This window comes from Lodderomyces beijingensis, assembly GCF_963989305.1.
Source record: "Lodderomyces beijingensis strain CBS 14171 genome assembly, chromosome: 1".
Classification (NCBI taxonomy): domain Eukaryota; kingdom Fungi; phylum Ascomycota; class Pichiomycetes; order Serinales; family Debaryomycetaceae; genus Lodderomyces; species Lodderomyces beijingensis.
The window spans coordinates 133,538-153,610 of record NC_089970.1 but is presented as its reverse complement, the minus strand read 5'-3'; the positions used below and the strand labels follow the sequence as shown (position 1 = coordinate 153,610).

Here is a 20,073-nt window from a genome sequence, read left to right as displayed (position 1 = left end):
CTGGGGCTACTCGGCTCTAGTTGGAACTGAGAGCTAAGTCTGTACTTACATTGGTCAATCTTGGCTACTCGGCTCAGTTTGGTTGAGAGTCAACTCTTCTTACACTGGTTGAACTTGCTCAACCTTGGGTGGGCTTGACCAGAGAAGTCTCAGACTGTAAACTGAGAGCTAAGTCTTCTTACTGGTTGAACTTGCTCAAGCTTGGGTGGTCTGGTCACCAAGTCACCAGTTCGGAACTGAGAGCTAAGTCTCTCTGAACTTGCTCAACCTGGAACTACAGTAGTCGGCTCAGTCTGGAACTGAGAGCTCAGTCTTCTCACTGGTTGAACTTGGCTACACTGTCCAACCTGGAACTACAGTAGTCGGCTCAGTCTGGAACTGAGAGCTCAGTCTTCTCACTGGTTGAACTTGGCTACACTGTCCAACCTGGAACTACAGTAGTCGGCTCAGTGAGATTGAGAGCTAGTCTTCTCACCGGTTGAACTTGGACTAGACTGGGTGGTCTGTCAACGAAGCCACCAGCTTAAGCTAGTTGAGAGTTAAGCCTGTCTTACTGGTTGAACTTGCCCAAACTGAGGTAGACTGTTTCAGCCTGCTAGAGTCTCACTCTGTAAACCAGCGTTTGCCACGGCTCCAGACTACTAGTGCTCCCTGTTGTCGTTGTGAGCTCTGCCCGTTTCAATTAACCTAAAGCAGCTTTCTCGGCTGGCTGGGGCTCAGCTACCACGTTTGAAACTAGAGTTAATAACAAGGGTAGCGCGCCCCCCTTTATAACCCCAGAAAATATCTCAGAAATTATTTTTTCTCCCCCCCCTCGCTTCACCATGTACTCCTTCAGCTTCCCCAAGACCAGCCCCAGGCAGCCCCGCGGCGTCAAGAGCCTCACCACCGCCGAGTCCTTCCCTGCCAGCTCCACCAATGTGAGGTCCACCGGGTTCACCACCTTTGTTGACGGCGCCCCACCCAAGAACACCTTCCGCTCGCGCAACAGCTTTGTCATTGCCAGGGGCGCCCTCTCGTGCATGATGCGGGAGAAGAAGTCCAACTTCACGCTGGTTTCCAAAAGCGCAGCAAGTGTATGTACCGAGGCCATGTCTAGTTGTTCCGCTACTAACCTCCTCTAGCTCTGGGCTGCGGCCGGCCGCCCGTTCAAGCTGTACTTTGAGTATCTCTCCCTCCTCGAGTCGATCTGGCACGACCGCAAGCAGTCGATGTTCGCCCCTGCTCCTACAGCAAACTTGAGCTACACTGAGTTGTTCCAGCCGAGTAAGCGCGCGGCCACAGGGGGAGGCACCAGGCTCAAGTTCAGACTCAACCCTGCTAAAAAGGTGCAAAAGAAACGTGCAGCGCCACTGTTTCAGGTTAAGGGTGCGCTTAATTGCCGCTGGGGGATCGTGACTGAGGATATATTTAGATAGCGCGCCGGAATAAACAGTTTTCTTTTTCTTTTCTCACCATGAACCTGGAATTGGACAGCGGATTGGCATTGCTACGGAGCCTCGGGGAGCTCGACAAGGCCCTTGGGGTCGGCGACTCTGGCGACGACACCGCGTTGAACATGATCAACCCGTGTGTCTCCTGGAGCGTGGGCAAGCTCCCGGCGACTTTGGAGAAACTCAAGGGGTACAGCTGTGAGGAGGCGGCGGTGGTAAGCGCCGCAAGACCTCACTTTGCGATGAGAAAAGTGTCCATTGCGGTGACCAATGCGGACTCCCAGGGCAAACCGAGGCAAACGAGACAACGGTTGAGTGACAGAGCAAAGTACTTGCTCGAGCTGGCGTTTGACAGAAAGTCGGCTCCAAACAAGAAGGAGAGGGAGCTCCTCGCGGAGAAGTGCGGCATCACTCCTTTGCAGGTGAGAGTCTGGGTATGTAAAGATCGAGACACGGTGGAGAGCTGATACTAACTGCGGCAGTTTACGAACCAGCGGATGCGCAAGAAGAAGAATTGGTGACAGGGTGGAGCGCATCGGCTACATAGGAAGATACTCTGAGGCGCTGGATAGACTACATAGGCCCCGTCTTGAAATACGATGTCTGAGGTATAGTAGCACCTATGTTACAAGCGCGTTTCAGCTCTGAAACTTACCAGTAGAAGCCAGTGCCTCTTACAGTGGACTCAGCTGAGAGAGCCCCTCCTCCAATTGAAGGGGTAAACCGCGAGGAAGCAGCCAGCTGCACCAAGCTCGGCAGCTAGACAAGCCACGCTGGAGGTGCTAGTGTTTGTAAGTCTGGCTTAACCGTGATGAGGTTCACTACTAAGTCAATGATCACCTCATGCTCTCAGTTGTAAGTTGGAAGGAGAATGTGTGTGCTAACATTGAGAATAGCAGGTTGCCCAATCTCCTGAGTTGGACAAAGCTAGAGGTCGGTCCAAGAGTCGGCGATGAATCAATCGACCAATTTTGAAGAGGACGCTGAGTGAACAATGACCGCTCCACTGAGATTGAATATACACCATGTAATAGTGTAGACCTGCCAACCGTTGTAACTGCCAAGGTTGAAGCTCTGAGCCAGAACTGGCCACGCTGGGGCCAGGCTTGTCAACTCTCAGCCGGCCTTGGTCATTGCTGAAGTCGGTCTAAGTTTGAGTCAGCTCTGAGACTCACACACTGGTTGAAAGCCGCCCTCTACACACTTTCGCAAAGTTCAACTGAGCAGCAAGGTGACCCAATGTTGGCCCAGCACTCTAGTCTCCGCAACAGGGCGAAGCTAAGCAGTCCTCCAGAGTCCACCACACTCAGTTTCTGAACTGGCGCCCCCTATAGCAACTCTCTAGTTTCCGCGACCTTTGAAACCGGGCGAAGTGGCAACTTTACATACCTCCAGAGTCCACCAAGCTCCGTTTCTAAACTCCCCCCCCTCTAGCAACTCTCTAGTTCCACAACCTTTGAAACCGGGCAAAGTAGCAAAGCTGAGCGGACTTCCAGGGTCCTCCAAACTCAGTTTCTAAACTGGCGCCCCCTTCTAGCAACTCTCACGTTCGGCAACCTTTGAAAGTAGCAAAGCTAAGCAGTCCGCCAGAGTCCACCAACCTCCGTTTCTAAACTGAGCGACCCTCTAGCACCTCTCTAGTTTCGGCAACCTTTGAAACCGGGCTAAGCTGGAACTTTACATTCCACCAGAGTCCACCAACCTCAGTTGCTTAACTGGGCGACCCTCCAGCAACTCTCTCGTTTCGGCAACCTTTGAAACCGGACTAAGCAGTAACCTTACCAAGCTCAGTTTCTAAACTGGGCCCCCCTGGCATTGAGAAGAAGCTATGGTACACATGGTCAGTCGTAAAGACAAGTTCAGTGTTCATGTGCACCCTACACAATGGCGATGTCAGAACAAAGTGGTACGAGCTCTAGAGGTTAAGTACGTTTGTATCATTTTGGGGAGCAGTCAAGTCACTACTCGCTCCAGACTTAGATACCTCTACACGCTACAGTTTTGAAAGTAAAGACTTAATGTGAGCTTGGCCAAGATTAGCTACAGCCAGCCCCGTTGAAACCGGGCAAGTTTAAGCTACTAGTGTGGTAACAAGTATCAGGATTCAAAACCAACCCTCTATTCAAGTCTCCAAGTCTTGGAGGCTAGAGACCTCAACCAACGCAGTGTCGATGGTGAGCTCCCGGACTCCCTCTATTCACTGCTCAAAGTTTGAAGCGACAACTGCAGGAGTGCAATGAGGTAACTTCAGCTTGCGGAGCCAGCCAAAGTTAGCGGCCCCTTAGGGGGAGCGCTCAGCCCACTCTCCCGGACTTTGCAGCCCCCTCTATTCACGAAAACAAGTAGAGCCTGTGGGCCGCGCTTTTGCGCTTCGCTTATAGCAGCCTCTGGGTTCTTTCCCTCACCTGCTGCAACGCCCGCCGCATGTGGCGGTTCCGCTTGGCGAGGCGCGCCACCCACTGCACCAGGGTATGGCCGCCCCCCCGCTGCAACTCGGCGAGAATCTCGTGGCACGACTTGGCCTTGAGCGTGAACGGGTAGTCGAGGTGCTCCGCCGTTGCTAGGAAGGCGTCCAAGTGTGCGATTCGCTTGTCGATGGGCAACTCGCGGTGGTGCAATATCGCCCGCACGATGGCGGGGAACTGGCCACGGAGCTCCATTTTGCGGCCGCAGTGCTGCTGCAAGAGCATCCCCGCGGCGGCCACGTCGCTGGCGACGACGCTGTAGAGGTGCCAGTGCCGCGCCCAGTAGGCAGGCTCAACGTGGGGGAGGATCTCGGCAAACACCGCCAACCTGTTCTCTTTCCTCGCCACGAACCGAAACACATCATAGGCAATGGCCTTGTATAAATATGCGGCGGCCTGCGGGTCGGCGGCAAGAAAAAACTGAGGCGAGTGGAGGACTTGGAAGATGAGGTTGTGCGCGCGCGCTAGGCTTCTGGGTTCTAGCACCGACACCGCCTGGGCAAACGAGCGAAAGGAGTTGTGCAAGAGGGACCTCTGGGTGGTGGCCATTGCGCGGAGCGACTGCTTTAGTGATACTCCCGGTGATAGCAGCTGTAGGAGCGCGTTCACGATGTTGAGGAGGAGCGTGGGGGATAGTAGGTGCGCCCGGCACAACGCCGACCGGTGGAGCTCGAGGAGAAACCCTCGGGCGGCATTGGGGGTGGAGGCGAGGGATACTAGGTGGCGCTCCTCCACCCGCCCCAGCTTGCAGAAGTTGGTAATCAAGAACCGGGAGACCCGCGGGTGGCGGTGGTAATGCCTAATAAGCTCCATGTACTGTTTGGAGTCTAGCTCCAACGCCTCCAACACCTCAACGACATTAATATCTGGGACTGCCCTGAGCAACGGGACAATCGAGGAGCCTGGGGCCACCCTGGAAAGGCACTTGGAGGCTACCCCAGGGGTTAGCCTAGGTGCGGCCAAGATGTACGCCTCCCGCACGTCCTCGTCGCTTCCCTCTAGCACCCTCTCCACGAGCTTGTTCACCAACGCGGGGGACTTTTGGTACACGCGTAGCACCGCCAAGGGGTCCACCCCGACGTTCATCAAGTAGACCACATCGACGTCGGCGAGGGCAACCGGGGGGCGAAGCACGGAGGCGAGGGCGCCTCGCAACAGCTCGGGGGCCGGGGACTCCCGCAAGGTGGTGCTGTGGTCAAAGCTGGGACAAACCGAGGTGACCCAGCCGGGCGCCCTCAAGACATCCTCAAAGTGGGCCAACACGGCGGCAGTCTCATCGTCCCTGGCCACCTGCATGGCTCGTTTAAGACCGAGCAACGGAGGGTCTTGTGGCGCTCTCGCCAACACCTCCTCCGCCGTGGCCACACGCTGCAACTCCCGCCACGCCAGTTTGAGCCTCCCCGGGTCCACCCCGAGCGTATACCCCACCGCCTTTGACACCTGCACGCCGAACGAGCGGTTTTCATAACCGTCGGGCATCGCCAAGGCAAAGTCCACCGCCGCGCAGCGGTTGGACATCCGTGCCACCGCCGATAGAAGCTCATCCACGTCGCTCAAGCTCCCGCGCACGAACAAGTCCCAGCACTGGGGGTAGCACCTGTGGAAAAGCAACCGCTGGAGGAGCACGCCTCGTGAGTGGGCGTCAGTGCATAGCGGCTCGGTGTAGAGGTACACCTGCGGGTGGAGGAGGTGCACGGGGGAGGCCAAAATGGCGGCGGCCTTGTTCTGCGGGTCGAGACATAGTTGTAGTTGCTTGGTGAGGCCCGGGAGGTGCCTGATGTATGGCTGTATGGGCGAGATCACGTCCTGCGCCGAGACAGTGGCGGCGATGTAGGAGGCGATGGCATCGGAAAGGGACGCCTGGCGCAGCCTCGCCAGACTCAAGCATCGAGAACAAACAAACCAGACACTGGGGTGCAACCATCGCATCGGTGATGGGACCAGGGGCTGGGACCAGGGGCCTGGGTTTATGATGATGGACGGTGGAAAAATTTGTATACGCGCACCTCACCTCCTCCACCATGCCTCGAACCACCCCCGCTGTCATCCCCTCTGCCATCGCCCGCCGGATCGCCAGCTTCCTCCCCGTGCGGGACCTCCTCGTGTTCGGATTAGTTTCAAGATCCGCGTATGAGGCCACCCTCGAGCCCCGGCTATGGGTCTCCCTTCTCCAAAAGATGGGCGTCTGGGACAACGCCGTGGCGCTCAGCAAGGAGACAATACGAGGGGGCCACTTGGACTACCTCGGGGACCCCCTCACCTGCCTCGACTACGTCTACCGGCTGGCCAAGAACGCCCGGTACCAAGTGCTCAAGATCCACCGGGCGTTGGGCGTGTACTACTACGACTTGGTGGGCTGCAACAGCTACGACCGGTTGCGGATTTTCCAGGACTTTCACACACCCGAGGAGCAGATGCGGATGTTGAAGAACTTGCAGGCTTACAACAGGGCCGACTTGCTGCCCGAGTCCCGACGCAATGCCCACGGGAAGCTCTGCGAGTTGCTCGAGATCTTTGAAAACGCCGTCTTGCGCGAGATCGAGATCCATTTTGACCTCGAGGAGTACCCTACAACTAAACGGTTTGCCGAGATCCTCGTCGCGTTGGATAACCAGCTGGTGTTGGTGGACTTTTTCCTCCAGAAGATGGCCCAGGGAAACATAGAGGCGCAGGACGTGGACACGCTAGTTGCTGCGCTCACGCTGGAGTTTCGGAGGCACTCGCATATTGTCCACGCAGCGTTCCCCGCTGACCTCTCCATGATGTACAAGGTCTGCGAGGAGCTCATGTCGACGCTAGTGGCCACGGCGGTACAGTTGGCGATCGTGGAGGCCAAGGAACACGGCACCTACCTCTCTGTGGTGCCCCAGTTGTACCACCGGCTCGCCACCACCATGATTCCGCAGTTGGCACAGCCGCACGAGTCCTACCAGCGCGAGCTCTTGGACATGGTGTTTGCTCCGTTTGCCGCAGAGTACATCCGCGAGCAAGTCTCCAGCGTGAAGGAAAAGGTAAAGAAACCGCCGGTGGTGAGTGTAACCCCAGAGTCTACCATCCTTTCCAGCCTCAAGAGTGTTTTCCTGGCGCCGGAGGAGACCCCAACACCGCCCGTGGCTCCCGTGGAGCCGTTCACTCCGGAGGCCATAATGGGGCTCCTCGACGACGCCAAAACGGCATTGTCCCGGTTGTCCAACTTCCAGGACTACTCCATCCACACCCTCCGCAGCGACGCCGCCCAGTCCCAGCAGGAGATAATCACCTTTGTCATGGACACCGTCGGCAGCGACCACTTGCGGCCCGGGTTTGACCGTGCGCTCGCGTTTCTACAATCGTGCAACCCAAAGTCGCCCACATACTCCTCGGTGGAGCCCCCGGGACAGCCGTTGGTGTTGTTCTTTGACTTGATAAACACAGCCGACACCATCATCCAAATGGTGGACCGGTTCTGCAAAGAGGTGTCCCTGACACACAGCGTGCGCAAGTTGGAAGTCCTAGTGGACACAAACGTTGCCGAGGGGCTAAACATAGGGATCGAGGTGTTGGTGCATCAAATCGAGACCATCTACACAAAGCGGCTCCACGATAGCGAATACGATCCCGCACTGGGCTCCCCCAGTGTGGGCCCTACCGAGGCAGCGCAAAGGGCAACCGAGGTGCTCTCGCAAAACATGAACCTCCTCGTGGACAGCGCGGAGGGCTCGGTGGTGGACGTCTTTCAGCAGGAACTAGCCGAGCGGTTCTTCCAAACCGTGGTTAAGGTGTTGAAGGGCCGCACGGTGTCGATGATAGGCGCACCAACGTTGATAGCCGACTTGAACCTCTACTTCGAGGTCGTCATGGGGAGCATCCGCAGCAACAAGCGCGTGGTGGCGCCGCTCTTCCTGGCACTAAAACAAATCGGCAACGTGTACTTGATCAGCGGCAACGACTCCAAGGCGATCGGCCGGTTGGTCAGCGACTTGTCCAAGTTCAACGGGATCTTCAATCAGGAGGAGATCTACGAGTTTGTCCAGCGGCGCAAGGACTGGGCGGATATACGAAAAGACGTGGAAAAGGTGATGTACGGGTTTGGCTTGGGCGATTGTAAGTTTATGTAATGGCGTTGAACAAAAAAGGGGAGGTAAAAAGCTCACTATAAAGCAGTGGCATGGACATTTGCTCAAGACTTGTAGAAACCATTTAGTGCATAGAGTAGTGCGACTATATCGATCCTGTTAATTTCCAAAACTGAAAACCTCTCCAGCATCACCCACGATGAGGTCAGTAACACGCACTATCAAAAGGACGCTCAGTGTGGGAGTGGAGCCACGGTTGCAACTGCTAATCGACAGAAACCAGATCCCCCGGGCCTCAGCACTCCTTCTCCAAAGCAAACGCAGCGGGTACAGCCCGCTGCCGGCCCACGCGTTGCGGCTCATCCAAGTCGCATGCGCCTCGAGCCCCCGGTACTTTGCCAAGAACGCCTACTGCGTGTTGCAAGTGTTGCAGCAGTACCCGGAGGTGAAACCAGCGGTGGCGGTGCAGTGCTTGGAGTACTTTGCCTCGCACAGTGTGGGCAACACCTACGCCAACCACTTGTTTTTCCACCTGTGGGGGGAGATCAAGCTGCTCGGGCCCGAGAAAGTGACCCTCGCTGTTGCCTCAGTGCTCAAGGTCAACGCCGACAATGGCAACAGCATTGCCGCGATCAAGGCGTGGAGGTTGGCGAAGCACCTCGTGGACTCAACAAAGGTTGCCGCCTTGTTGGTGCGGGTGTTCCGGTGCCACCACAATGATGAGGAAGTCCACCACGAACTCCCGCAGCTTGGAAACTCCCCCGAGTTGACTTCCTACATGCTCTCGTTCTATGCCAGGCGCGACCCAGCAAGGTTTGAGCTGTTGGTGAGCGCCCTCGAGACGCCCTTGTCAAGGTCAGCTCGCTGCGACTTGCTACAGGCGTTTATCGACGGGGGCGACAGAGCACGAGCGCGGGCAATCATCGGGAGCATTGGGCAGACGACGCCACGAGAGTTGGACTTGACTGTGAAGTGGTTGATCTGGGATGGCAAGACCCACCAAGCACGGCAGCTAGTGCAGAGGACCCCCATTGAGGTTTCGAAATGGGGGTGCCTCACTTTATTCAAACATACAGGGAACAAAGACCTCCTCAGCCAGCTCCACCGCCTTGCGGGCGACCCCGTGTTGGAGCAGTTTGCCATTGAGATGGTCCGCTCGGAGACCAACCTCAAAGAGTCCATCCGGTGCCTCATCGGCATCCTCAGGGACTCGTCGTGGCACCTCCACCAATCAAACAGACTTTACCAGAAACCGCCCCGCGTGGGGCTCCGCGTGAGGCTCGCGCCTGCAAGTCTAGTCCACTGTATAAAGACCATCGCCATCAAGGCTGTACAGAGACGCGACAGAGAGTCGCTACGGTGGGCAATCGAGGAGCTCCGCCGCTCCGGGTGGTGCCTCGCGTCCACCCTAGAGTTCTTACACTTCCACGACCATGAGGGGTACCTCAAAACCACATTAAAACACTAAACGCCCTATTTCAACCGCTTGTAGTCTGCTCTCTTATCATACAACTTCCCAGTGGTGATCTCCTCGGCATTCTCCGCCATCAAGCTGAACAATTTCTCGTCTCCCTCGTGTTGCTCCCCACCAAACTGGCCAAACCGGGCTTTGAACTTGCCAATCTTGCCCGTGGCAGTCAAGTCCAACGTGTCCAAGTCGGCCCTGTGCGGGTTCCAAAGCACGCTGTTTCTTTGATCGTTGATCATCCGGATTTCATCCTTGGGTGCGGGCGACCTCCTCGAAATGACCGAGCCATCGCTGAGCTCTACTAGGGAGTCGAACTGGTAGAATATAGCGGGCCTGGCCCGGCCTTGCTGGATCTTGCGCATCACTCTGCGGGAGGACAAGTGGACCTCTCCGGCCATTGACACCGACCTGTACCTGACCTGTATGAACTGTTTCATTGCTGAAGTGGTGAAGATTTTCATATTTCTCGCGCCCTCAAAATTTTCTTTTTTTCTTCCATCATCTTCTTCCACCACCATGGCTTTCAACCAGACACCCACGATTGTCGTGTTGAAAGAGGGGACCGACTCGTCCCAGGGCAAGGGCCAGATCATCGCCAACATCAATGCCTGCTTGGCGATTCAAGACACATTGAAGCCCACGCTTGGGCCGTACGGTTCCGACATTTTGCTCGTCGCGTCCAACGGCAAAACCACTGTTTCCAATGACGGCGCCACGATCTTGAAGCTTTTGGATATTGTCCACCCTGCGGCGCAGATGCTCGTGGATATCTCGCGGTCGCAGGATGCCGAGGTGGGCGACGGCACCACCTCCGTGGCGATCCTCGCGGGGGAGCTCCTCAAGGAAGCCAAGAGCTTTATCGAGGACGGAGTTAGCCCCCACTTGATTGCCAAGGGCTACCGTCTCGCGAGCGAGTTGTGCATTGAAAAGATTGAGGAGTTGGCGGTGGACACCAACAAGGGGGACCAAGAGATGTTGGAGAAATGCGCCACCACTGCCATGTCGTCGAAACTAATCAGCCAGAACTCGGCCTTTTTCACAAAGATGGCCGTCGATGCAGTAAGGAGTCTCGACCCGGACGACTTGGACGAGAGCCGCATCGGGATCAAGAAGGTGCCCGGGGGCGCCCTTGAAGAGTCGATGTTTGTCAACGGCGTTGCCTTTAAAAAGACGTTTTCGTATGCCGGGTTTGAGCAGCAGCCAAAGCAGATCAAGGACCCAAAGATACTTGCGTTGAACGTGGAGTTGGAGTTGAAGGCTGAAAGAGACAACGCCGAGGTCAGGGTGCACCGCGTTGGCGACTACCAGGCCATAGTCGACGCCGAGTGGGAGATCATCTTGCGCAAGCTCGACTCTATTGCCGCCTCGGGCGCCAACATCGTCTTGTCGAAGCTCCCTATTGGGGACTTGGCCACGCAATACTTTGCCGACCGGAACATTTTCTGCGCCGGTAGGGTCAGCGCCGCGGACATGGACCGTGTGTTGCAGGCCGTGGGCGGCCAGTTGCAAAGCACGTGCTCGGACATCCGCCCGCTGGAGCTCGGCACCTGCGCCCTTTTCGAAGAGGTCCAGATCGGCAGCGAGCGGTACAATTTGTTCACGGACTGCCCCCGGGCCCGGACGTGCACTTTGATCTTGCGTGGCGGCGCCGAGCAGGTGATTGCCGAGGTGGAGCGCTCGCTCCACGACGCGATCATGATTGTCAAGCGCGCGGTGGCGCACCACGAGGTTGTCGCCGGCGGGGGCGCGATCGAGATGGAGCTCTCAAAGTATCTCAGAGAGTATGCAAAGACCATCGCCGGGAAGCAGCAGTTGATCATCGCCGCGTTTGCCAAGGCACTCGAGGTGATCCCCAGACAGCTCTGCGAAAACGCCGGGTTGGACGCGATCGAGTTGTTGAACAAGTTGCGCAGCGCCCACGCCAAGGGCGAGACCTGGTACGGGGTGGACTTCCAGCTGGAGAATGTGGGCGACAACATGAAGAGCTTTGTCTGGGAGCCGGCACTAGTCAAGATCAACGCCATTGCCTCTGCCACCGAGGCCGCCACGTTGTTGCTATCGGTGGATGAAACTATCAAGAGTGAGAGCCAGGGTAGAGGCCAGGGCGCAAACTAGTGAATGAGATCGTTGATAGTGTAGTGTTATCTATAGCTGACCACCTCGAAAGCAATTCCATATCTCTGCTCTTTGGTTAGATGGTGTACCTCTTTACAGAGATTACTGAAGCCTCCCTCTTCAAGCTTTAGACGTGGAACCTTGTTTCTACCGGAAAGCCAGGGACTCTCGAAAGGGGTTCCTTTATAAAGAGCTCGCTGGACCTATATCTTGCCTCTATAAGCGTCCTTTGGAGCACGCTAATGGGCAGGGCTTCTAAGAGTTGACCTAACACCGCTCACTGTGTTTTCTGGACCTTGAATTTACCTCTAAAAGTACCTTGCCGTTCCCTTTCAACACGAGCAGAAAAATCAAAGGGGTATATACATTTTAGTGCGCAAACGCGTATCTCAAACCAGCCAAAATTCTCCCCTACGAGTGCAATATTATCACGGAACCAACAACCAACTGGTTTCGCTAGTCAGAGCTGTGAGTGAACGCAGCCCATCGGGTCTGGCTCATACCCCCAACTAAGCGCCTCGCAGTGGGCACCATTGCTCAATTCCCCATTGAAACCATCTGCACATTGCTCGTGGAGACTGTTTGCTTAGCGACGCGTCGAACAAAAAATAACAGCTTTACGTATTTTCTCTGTTTACTATTTTTTACTCCTTTGACACCACTCTTTCTCGCGAAGTTGAAAACAAGAGCTGCTTCAGGCAGGGGGGACGATTTTCTTTGCGCGGGAAGCACCACCTTTGGTTCTTTGTGACATTCTCCGAATTCCCTGGTGAAGCCAGGGAAACCCAGGCTGGAGTTATTTAACTTGCTGAGCTCGCTGGTGCCCGAAGCCACTGTTGATTGCTCGCCAGCCATCCGCCATGTCGCAAGTTTGCAAGTATGGGCCGCCGCTGCACCCCAGGCCTAGAGTCTACCACCGGATCCACGAGTTGATTGAGACCCACGCCAACGCGAAGCTTACCGGGGAGTACCACGAGGAGTATGTTCAGACCTTGGCCACGCTCGAGGGTGTCTCCTCTGCCAACCCCGAGATGATTGACTTGCAGCCCGAGATCCAATGGTACATGCGCCCGTTTCTAATAGACTTTCTCATTGAGCTCCACTCGAGCTTCAAGTTGCAGCCGCAAACGCTCTTCCTATGCTTGAACATCATCGACCGGTACTGCGCCAAAAGGATCGTTTTCAAACGGCATTACCAGTTGGTCGGCTGCACGGCGTTGTGGATCGCGGGGAAGTATGAGGATAAGAAGTCGCGAGTGCCCACGTTGAAAGAGTTGACCATCATGTGCCGCCACGCTTACGACGAGGAGATGTTTGTGCAGATGGAAATGCACATCCTTGGTACATTGGAGTGGTCGATTGGTCACCCGACGTTGGAGGACTGCTTGCAGTTGAGCATCGCGGGGAGCCACCTTTCCGGGCCCCTCGACGACACCACTGCGAGTGCTGTTGGTGCCGTGGCGCGGTTTCTCTGCGAGTTGTCGCTATACGATAAGTTTTATTTGGCTGTGCCGACCAGCATAGTTGCCATCACTGCCCATTTGCTTGCGTGTTCAATGTTGCAACTTCCGACAGCTGCCGCTGCGTTGAAACAGTTGCTAGAGAAAACAGAAACCACCGTGGCCCCTTTTGACGACGACGTGGAAAACAAGCAGCCGCCAGTCCACGGCGCGTTCCTTAGCGGCCTCGACGACACCAGCTTGCTCATGATAAAGAAGACCGCGCTAATGTTGATGCTCCACTTGAACAAAACAACAGAGGTGCTTTCCAAAAAATACCAGGCCTCGGGAGTGATCCAGGTTGTGCGAAACTACCACTCCAGCCACCTGCTGGTAATGCAGGAGCTCAGCGAGAGCAAAGACAATGTCCAGCTAGATGCCAGGCTCATACGTCTCGCCGACATCTTGCTACAGCTCCACGACGAGTACTACTACAAACCCAGATCGCCGTCGTTCTCGTCCTCCACGCTGAGCTTCGAGTCGGGACCGCCGGTAACCCCGCCGCTGGCCACCTCGCAGTGCTCTGTCTTTTCCAACAAACGGTCCATCGACAGCGGGGGGTTTGTCTCCTCCTGCAACACGCCGACACACGCCAGTTTCCACCCGTTAGTGCCGCCGCGGTCCGCCACCAAGATCAGAAAGAAGCGGTACGGAAGTAGTTGTGTAGCTGGGTATTCGCCTGTTGCTATAAACTAAATACAGATAACACTAGCCTCCACGCTGTAGCCCACGCTGTAGCCCACGCTGTAGCCCACGCTGTAGTCCACGCTATCCTCACGCGTTTGGTTTGTTTTTGTTCTCGCCCGAGACGGCAACGACAGAGGAAAAAACGAGATCGAGGCAAGAACAACCTCTAGGCACCACTCTCCTTCTCCAGCAATGAGTGCCAGAGCCTGGGTGTGGCTCAACAACGACCAGTCGCAGTTCCTACGAGGCTATGTTGCAGAGCATTTAGAGAATGGCCGGTGCAAAGTGGCCATTGTGGGGAAAGACGGAGCAGTGGAGTCCACGGTCGAGGTCGACCAGGGCCTGATGGAAAGCTGCAACCCGCCGCGGTTCGACATGTGCAATGACATGGCCGAGTTGACCCACTTGAACGAGCCCTCGGTGGTGTACAATTTGTACCTTCGGTATACGAAGGACTCGATTTACACATACTCGGGGTTGTTCTTGGTCGCGGTGAACCCGTACAAGCCGTTGCCTATTTATGATGCCCGTGGCTACCGCGACAATGCTCCCCACATATTTGCCACTGCTGAAAAAGCCTACACCGAGCTCACGCGAGGGAACCAAAACCAAAGCATCCTAATCACGGGGGAGTCCGGCGCCGGCAAGACCGAAAACACCAAACGAGTGATCCACTACTTGTCCGCAAAGGGAGCCACCACCGGTATCGACAGCAAAATCCTACAAGCGAACCCCATCTTGGAGAGCTTTGGCAATGCCAAGACCATCAAAAACAACAACTCGTCCCGGTTTGGCAAGTTTATCAAGATCTACTTTGACGACCAGGGCGGGATCTCGGGAGCGCACATCGACTACTACCTTTTGGAAAAATCGCGGGTGGTGAGCCAGGGTTTGAAGGAGAGGAACTACCACGTGTTTTATCAGTTTCTTAGTGGATACGACAAGTTGGACAAGCTCGGGTTGAGCAAGGACGGGGAGTACCTGTACTTGGCACAGACAACCCATGATGGTGGCTTCAGCCTGCTTATGTCCGCGTTTGACGTTGTTGGGTTCACCAGTGAAGAGCAGGAGTTGATATTCTCGTGTTTGGCCGTGGTGTTGCACTTGGGCAACTTGCAGTTTACTTCCAAAACCTCCGAGCAGGCCAGTTTTACCAAAGACTCACCCGTGGGAACAATAGCAGCGCTCTTGGGGGTATCCCCGGCCTCCCTCTCCGATGCATTCCTCCGGCCAAAAGTTAGGGCCGGGAGGGAACTAGTCGTGAAATCGCAGCGCGCCGACGACGTCAAGTTCGCAATCGACGCCTTTGCCCGGTGGGTGTATGAAAAGCTCTTCCAGTTTATCGTGGGGAAGATCAACGACAGTTTGAATGGGTCCACGGGGAACTTCATAGGAGTGTTGGACATTGCCGGGTTTGAAATCTTCGAGTCCAACTCGTTCGAGCAGTTGTGTATTAACTACACTAACGAAAAGTTGCAGCAGTTTTTCAACCACCACTCGTTTATCTTGGAGCAGAAGGAGTACATGCGGGAGCAAATACAGTGGGATTATGTCGACTTTGGTAGGGACTTGCAACCTACCATAGACATGATCGAGTCTCGCTCGCCCATGGGGATTCTCAAGCTCCTCGACGAAGAGTGCATGATGCCCAAGTCATCGGATGCAATGTTTATGGGGAAATTGAGCCACCACTTTAACAAAAAACACCCCAAGTTTGCGGAAAACAAGTACAAGAGCGGGTTCATTGTCAAGCACTACGCGGGGGATGTCGAGTACAATGTCGACGGCTGGTTGCAGAAAAACACCGACCCGCTTAGTGAAAGCATACTCCAGTTGATGGGGGAGTCGAGCAACGAGTACATCCGGGGGATGTTCCATGACGAGAACCCCTTGAAAACCAGAAACAAGCTCATGAAGACAGCTTCGCTGAAGCATAGGGACCAGTTGGGGGAGCTAATGCGGCAGCTCGACTCTACCAAGCCGCACTTTGTCCGGTGCATACTCCCGAACTTGGACAAGATCCCTGGCAAGTTTGACCGGGGACTCGTGGTGGACCAGTTGAGGTGCAACGGGGTGCTCGAGGGGATCAGGATCACAAGGGCGGGGTACCCAAACAAACTCCCCTTTGCGGAGTTTGTCAGCAGGTATGCCATTCTCGGGGACGCCTCGGGGCAACCGGAACGGCGCCAATGTGAGTCCATACTAAAGTGTTTGGAGCCAGACTTGTACAAGATTGGACAGACCAGAATATTTTTCAAAAGCGCAGTCTTGGGCCGGTTGGAGGCGATGAGGGACGCTCGGCTAGGTCAGATTTTCACCCAATTGCAGCGGGTGATCCGTGGGAATGCCACAAGAAAGGTAGTTGCCAGGGAGAGCAAACAGTTCCACGCTGCTAGGGTCGTCTCCAAAACAATGCTACGGTTGGAGGGACTCCAGGGGAATCCATGGATGGCACTCTTTTTCCACGTCAAGCCATACTTGGCAGAGTCTGTGGAGAAGATGGAAACCAGTAGGCTTGACGCAGTGGTGGCCGACTTGCAACAGAGTCAAAGTGTGGTGAAAGAGCAGGAGCTGGCATTGGCGGTGCTACGGGCGGAGAACAAGCGCCATGTAAGTATAATTAGCAGATTGGAGAGTGAGATGCAGGAAAAGACCGGTTATGAAACTGCAGTGGAGAAGTTGACTGTGGAGTTGAAGGGGGCTACACAAGCGTTGGACAGGGTGAAGAAGGAGCATGAAGCAGCCACCGGCAGTCTCAAGCGTTTGGCGGAAACAGAGAAACAACAGAAGCAGAAGCTAGCAGAGGCGAGGGAAAAACTCACCTTGTCAAAATCCAAGCTAGAGAAAAAGTCGATGGAGAATGAGAGACTTCACTCTGCTTTGGGGGAAATGGAGGCACAACTAGCGAGATTGAAGCTGGACTATGCCAACCTCCAGGAGAAACATGTCACCACCAATGCATCACTAGCCTCCAAGATCTCCCAACTTGAAACCGAGCGCAGCACTGAGAAAGAAAATCAACCGCCGGACCCGCAGCTCATGCAAGAGTATGCCCATATTAAACTCAAAATGAACGAACAAAGCGCAAGCTTGCGGAAGGAAAAGTTTGAAAACTCGAAATTGAGAGAGGAGTTGCTCGCGGTCAAGCAGAGAGCTTTGCGCAGCTCCGAGTTGACGCCAAAACGGCGGCTGCTTGCACTTGGACAACCCCGAGGAGGCAACGTTGAGGCGCTACGTGAGGAGATTAGTAACCTCCAGATGAGGCTAGAGCAAGAGCAGAGCAATGCGCAAAGAGCGGAGAGCTATGCTATAGACTTGCAGAAGCAGTTGAACAAAACACAGACAGCCCCGATAGTGGTAGAGCCTCCACGGGAGACACCCACCGCGTTCCACGGGATCAGTCCCGACTTTATCCAGATCTACCACGACATCAACAAGTCGTTGAAAGCGCTGCGGGAGGAGTTGCACACCGCCAAGGCCGAGGTGTTGCGGTTGAAATCGCTCTTGCGGGAGTCCGAGGAGGAGCTCTACCGGGTGAAACAGGTGGGCTTTCAAGCGGCAATGGATAAGCATGAGGAGGAGCTAGCTAGAGTTAGAGAGAACAACGCTGTGTTGGAGTCACGGAATAAAGAGTTGACGCTGGAGCTCTCCGTTTATAAAACCAGGAGCGGGGAGTACTTCAGCAAGCTAGAGTTGGCCGAGTCGGCAGTGACATTGTCAAAGAGACATGAAACCGCGGCAAAGCGGGACTTGGATGAGGCCAAGAGCCAGCTCCGACTCGCGCGGGACGAAGCAAGGACGCTGCAGAGTATGTTGAGGGAGGCCAGGGGGGAAGCGGAGAAATTGGAAAAGGTGCAGTTGGAGTTGACCAGGAAGGTGAGTGCGGGAGAGAAGGTTATTGCTGACTTGCGCGGTCAGTTGGAATATCACATTGGCAACTACGAGAACCGAGCAGCGACGGAAAAGTTGAAAGACGAGATCCAGACACTTTGTCAGGAGTTGCACTATAAGGCGGAAACGGAGGCAACACTAAAAAAGGAGAACAAAAAGTTGCAGCTTGATCTAGACGAGGTGAGAGGCAGCAGAGACGAGCTACAGAACCAGCTAGAGGAGATGAGTCTTAAGGAGGAACAACTAGAACAAAGACTTGAGGAACAGACTGACACCATCAGGCTGCTTGAGAGTGCGAAGATCATGAATGAGAGGAGAATCGGCTCCCTCATGAAACAACTCGCGGGAATGAAAGAGATACTAGAGGAAAACGCACGGGAAAAGTCAAGATTAACTGAACAAAAACAAACACTAGAAAAAGAGTTGGCCAAAGTGTCTCACGAGTTGGAGCTCCTGCACACCGCGCTTGCCCAGTCCAAAACAGAGGCTGCCTTTTTGAAAACACACTTGGAAAACCAACGCAAAGAGGCGCAGCTGATGCAATCCGAGTTGGCACTCTCGAAACTATCCACCAGTTCTGATTACAAGGACCAGCAGAGGCTCAGGAATGATTTATTAGTGGCGGAGGGGGAGAACTACTCCTTAAAGAAAACAAACCAGGAGCTCAGTGTGCAAGTGCAGGATCTACAAGAGAAGCTTTTCAGCAACGAGCAGATCAAGTACCTAGAGTCACGGTCGAACGAGTTGTCCAGTGCACTAGATCTGGCACTACAGGAGAAACACGACGCGGAAACTACGGTCAAGTCACTAACCCGCCAAGTGGCTGCGTTGCAAGTGCGCATCGACAATGAGTCGCAATTGAGCAAGCGGTATAACGATGAAAACTTTGATTACCAAAACAAGATCAACCGCTACAAGAGCAGCATCGAGGTGCTACACAGTGAAAACACAGAAAAAGAGCTACAGTTGAGGTTGTTGCAAGAGAAACACAATCAATTGCAGGAGACACTATTGGTAATGGAAAAGGAGAAGCTCTCAAACTAGTTCCCCAACCCTTGCGTTTTCAAAGCCTCCAGAACATCACCAAACGACTCCCTTTCGCCCTGCATCACAACCGACGGCTTACCTACCAACACTCTCTCCGCAACTCTACTTAGATCCTTAACCGTTACATTTTGAATCCGGTCAACCATTTCCTCGATTGTAGTGATTTTCCCCTGGCACTGCACCTGTCTTCCCAAGTCCTCTAGTCTTGCCAATTTGCTCTCCACATTCATGAGCACCGCGCTGGCCAACTGGTTTTTAGCCCGCTGGACTTCCTTTTCGGTCAACCCGTTCTTTTCAGCAACCAACTCGGCCAACTCGTGGGATATAATCTGCGGCGCCAAGTGCCCGGCCTCTGGCACCAAGCTCACGGTGATTCCAAACAATCCCGAGTCAATATGCGAGTGGTTGAAACACATGCAGTTTTCAACAAAGGGGTACTTGTTGAGGACCCGAGTGTAGAGCCGGGAGAACATTCCCTTGCCCGGGCCACCCGCGGAGAAAGACGAGCCGCCACCGAGAAGTTTCTGGAGAGTGGCCAACGAGTACAAGTCGTCGCTGAGCAAGCCCGTAGTTTCAAACCCAATCTGCATGTGGTACAACTCAGGCTGGTTGGTGTACAACGGCTTGACGTGGGGTAAGCACAACTCGCCGCCGGTGTAAGTGACGGCCCCCTTGTCCATATTGTGGCCAGCTGAGTTCCAGTCGCCGAAATTGTCCTCCACCATTTTCAACGCTTGCTCGTGTGGCACTCCCACCATTGCAATGACTATGTGGCCGGGCTGGAAGAAGCGTAGGTGGTACTGCTGCACCTCCTTCTTTTGGATCAACGGCACCCTCTCCCGCGGGGCAAACAATGGGATCCCCAAGGTATTGTTCTTGTACGCTACAGCGTGGAGCTGCTCCGCTAAATTCAATTCTGGTTTGTATGGTAGTTCTTGGACTTCATAGTCCACAGCCTGGAGGGCCTCGGCAAACTCTTGGTCGGTGAACTGCGGGTACCGTACCGTCTGCGCGATGGTTTCCAACATCTTCCCCACGTCGTTGTTGAAGACACTCGCTTGCAAGATCATCGACTCTCTCTGCGCCGAGCTCATGTAGTTTCCCCCTAGCTGCATCAACGTGTTTGTCATTTCCGTGCCAGTGTACTTTTCAGTGCTCCTCCAGCAAAGTCTGTCGTGGACTTGTGAGAGTCCCGGTCTCAAAGGGTCCTCGTATCTTGATCCTGCATCGACGTACGCTCCCAAGGCGCTGAAATGGCCCGGGGTGGAGTCTGTCACTAGCCTCAATCCGTTGGCAAGAGTGGTGCTTTGAATCGGAGGTGCTGTAGAGTAGCACCGGGGGTGGACTCGTAACAGGTGGCGTACCTTGAACATCATCTGGTGTAAGAGGTAGATGAGATTTTTTTCAACACTG

The 20,073-nt window shown here is 54.8% G+C and overlaps 10 protein-coding genes across 10 annotated transcripts; 7 read left to right on the top strand and 3 right to left on the bottom strand. All coding sequences in view use genetic code 12, as the record gives it.

The window, feature by feature from the left end:
• Positions 1-824: 824 nt before the first annotated feature.
• Positions 825-1,418, top strand: LODBEIA_P00750 (uncharacterized protein; the record flags this gene model as incomplete). The annotated part of the gene is made up of 2 exons (XM_066976704.1): positions 825-1,076; positions 1,125-1,418. 2 exons carry the CDS (start codon positions 825-827, stop codon positions 1,416-1,418), a joined length of 546 nt encoding a protein of 181 aa, XP_066827013.1.
• Positions 1,419-1,456: 38 nt separating this feature from the next.
• LODBEIA_P00740 (uncharacterized protein) lies at positions 1,457-1,954 on the top strand (the record flags this gene model as incomplete). The annotated part of the gene is made up of 2 exons (XM_066976693.1): positions 1,457-1,867; positions 1,916-1,954. The coding sequence occupies 2 exons, from the start codon at positions 1,457-1,459 to the stop codon at positions 1,952-1,954; spliced, it is 450 nt and encodes a 149-aa protein (XP_066827012.1).
• A 1,854-nt stretch (positions 1,955-3,808) lies between these two features.
• Positions 3,809-5,827, bottom strand: LODBEIA_P00730 (uncharacterized protein; the record flags this gene model as incomplete). Its single annotated transcript, XM_066976682.1, has 1 exon — positions 3,809-5,827. The coding sequence occupies one exon, from the start codon at positions 5,825-5,827 to the stop codon at positions 3,809-3,811; it is 2,019 nt and encodes a 672-aa protein (XP_066827011.1).
• Positions 5,828-5,919: 92 nt separating this feature from the next.
• Positions 5,920-7,995, top strand: LODBEIA_P00720 (uncharacterized protein; the record flags this gene model as incomplete). Its single annotated transcript, XM_066976671.1, has 1 exon — positions 5,920-7,995. One exon carries the CDS (start codon positions 5,920-5,922, stop codon positions 7,993-7,995), a length of 2,076 nt encoding a protein of 691 aa, XP_066827010.1.
• A 157-nt stretch (positions 7,996-8,152) lies between these two features.
• LODBEIA_P00710 (uncharacterized protein) lies at positions 8,153-9,421 on the top strand (the record flags this gene model as incomplete). The annotated part of the gene is made up of 1 exon (XM_066976660.1): positions 8,153-9,421. The coding sequence occupies one exon, from the start codon at positions 8,153-8,155 to the stop codon at positions 9,419-9,421; it is 1,269 nt and encodes a 422-aa protein (XP_066827009.1).
• Positions 9,422-9,426: 5 nt separating this feature from the next.
• Positions 9,427-9,858, bottom strand: LODBEIA_P00700 (mitochondrial 54S ribosomal protein bL31m; the record flags this gene model as incomplete). Its single annotated transcript, XM_066976649.1, has 1 exon — positions 9,427-9,858. The coding sequence occupies one exon, from the start codon at positions 9,856-9,858 to the stop codon at positions 9,427-9,429; it is 432 nt and encodes a 143-aa protein (XP_066827008.1).
• Positions 9,859-9,937: 79 nt separating this feature from the next.
• LODBEIA_P00690 (uncharacterized protein) lies at positions 9,938-11,536 on the top strand (the record flags this gene model as incomplete). The annotated part of the gene is made up of 1 exon (XM_066976637.1): positions 9,938-11,536. The coding sequence occupies one exon, from the start codon at positions 9,938-9,940 to the stop codon at positions 11,534-11,536; it is 1,599 nt and encodes a 532-aa protein (XP_066827007.1).
• Positions 11,537-12,396: 860 nt separating this feature from the next.
• Positions 12,397-13,731, top strand: LODBEIA_P00680 (uncharacterized protein; the record flags this gene model as incomplete). The annotated part of the gene is made up of 1 exon (XM_066976626.1): positions 12,397-13,731. One exon carries the CDS (start codon positions 12,397-12,399, stop codon positions 13,729-13,731), a length of 1,335 nt encoding a protein of 444 aa, XP_066827006.1.
• A 183-nt stretch (positions 13,732-13,914) lies between these two features.
• LODBEIA_P00670 (uncharacterized protein) lies at positions 13,915-18,657 on the top strand (the record flags this gene model as incomplete). Its single annotated transcript, XM_066976615.1, has 1 exon — positions 13,915-18,657. The coding sequence occupies one exon, from the start codon at positions 13,915-13,917 to the stop codon at positions 18,655-18,657; it is 4,743 nt and encodes a 1,580-aa protein (XP_066827005.1).
• A 109-nt stretch (positions 18,658-18,766) lies between these two features.
• Positions 18,767-20,036, bottom strand: LODBEIA_P00660 (uncharacterized protein; the record flags this gene model as incomplete). The annotated part of the gene is made up of 2 exons (XM_066976604.1): positions 18,767-18,773; positions 18,838-20,036. The coding sequence occupies 2 exons, from the start codon at positions 20,034-20,036 to the stop codon at positions 18,767-18,769; spliced, it is 1,206 nt and encodes a 401-aa protein (XP_066827004.1).
• Between the last annotated feature and the right edge of the window lie 37 nt (positions 20,037-20,073).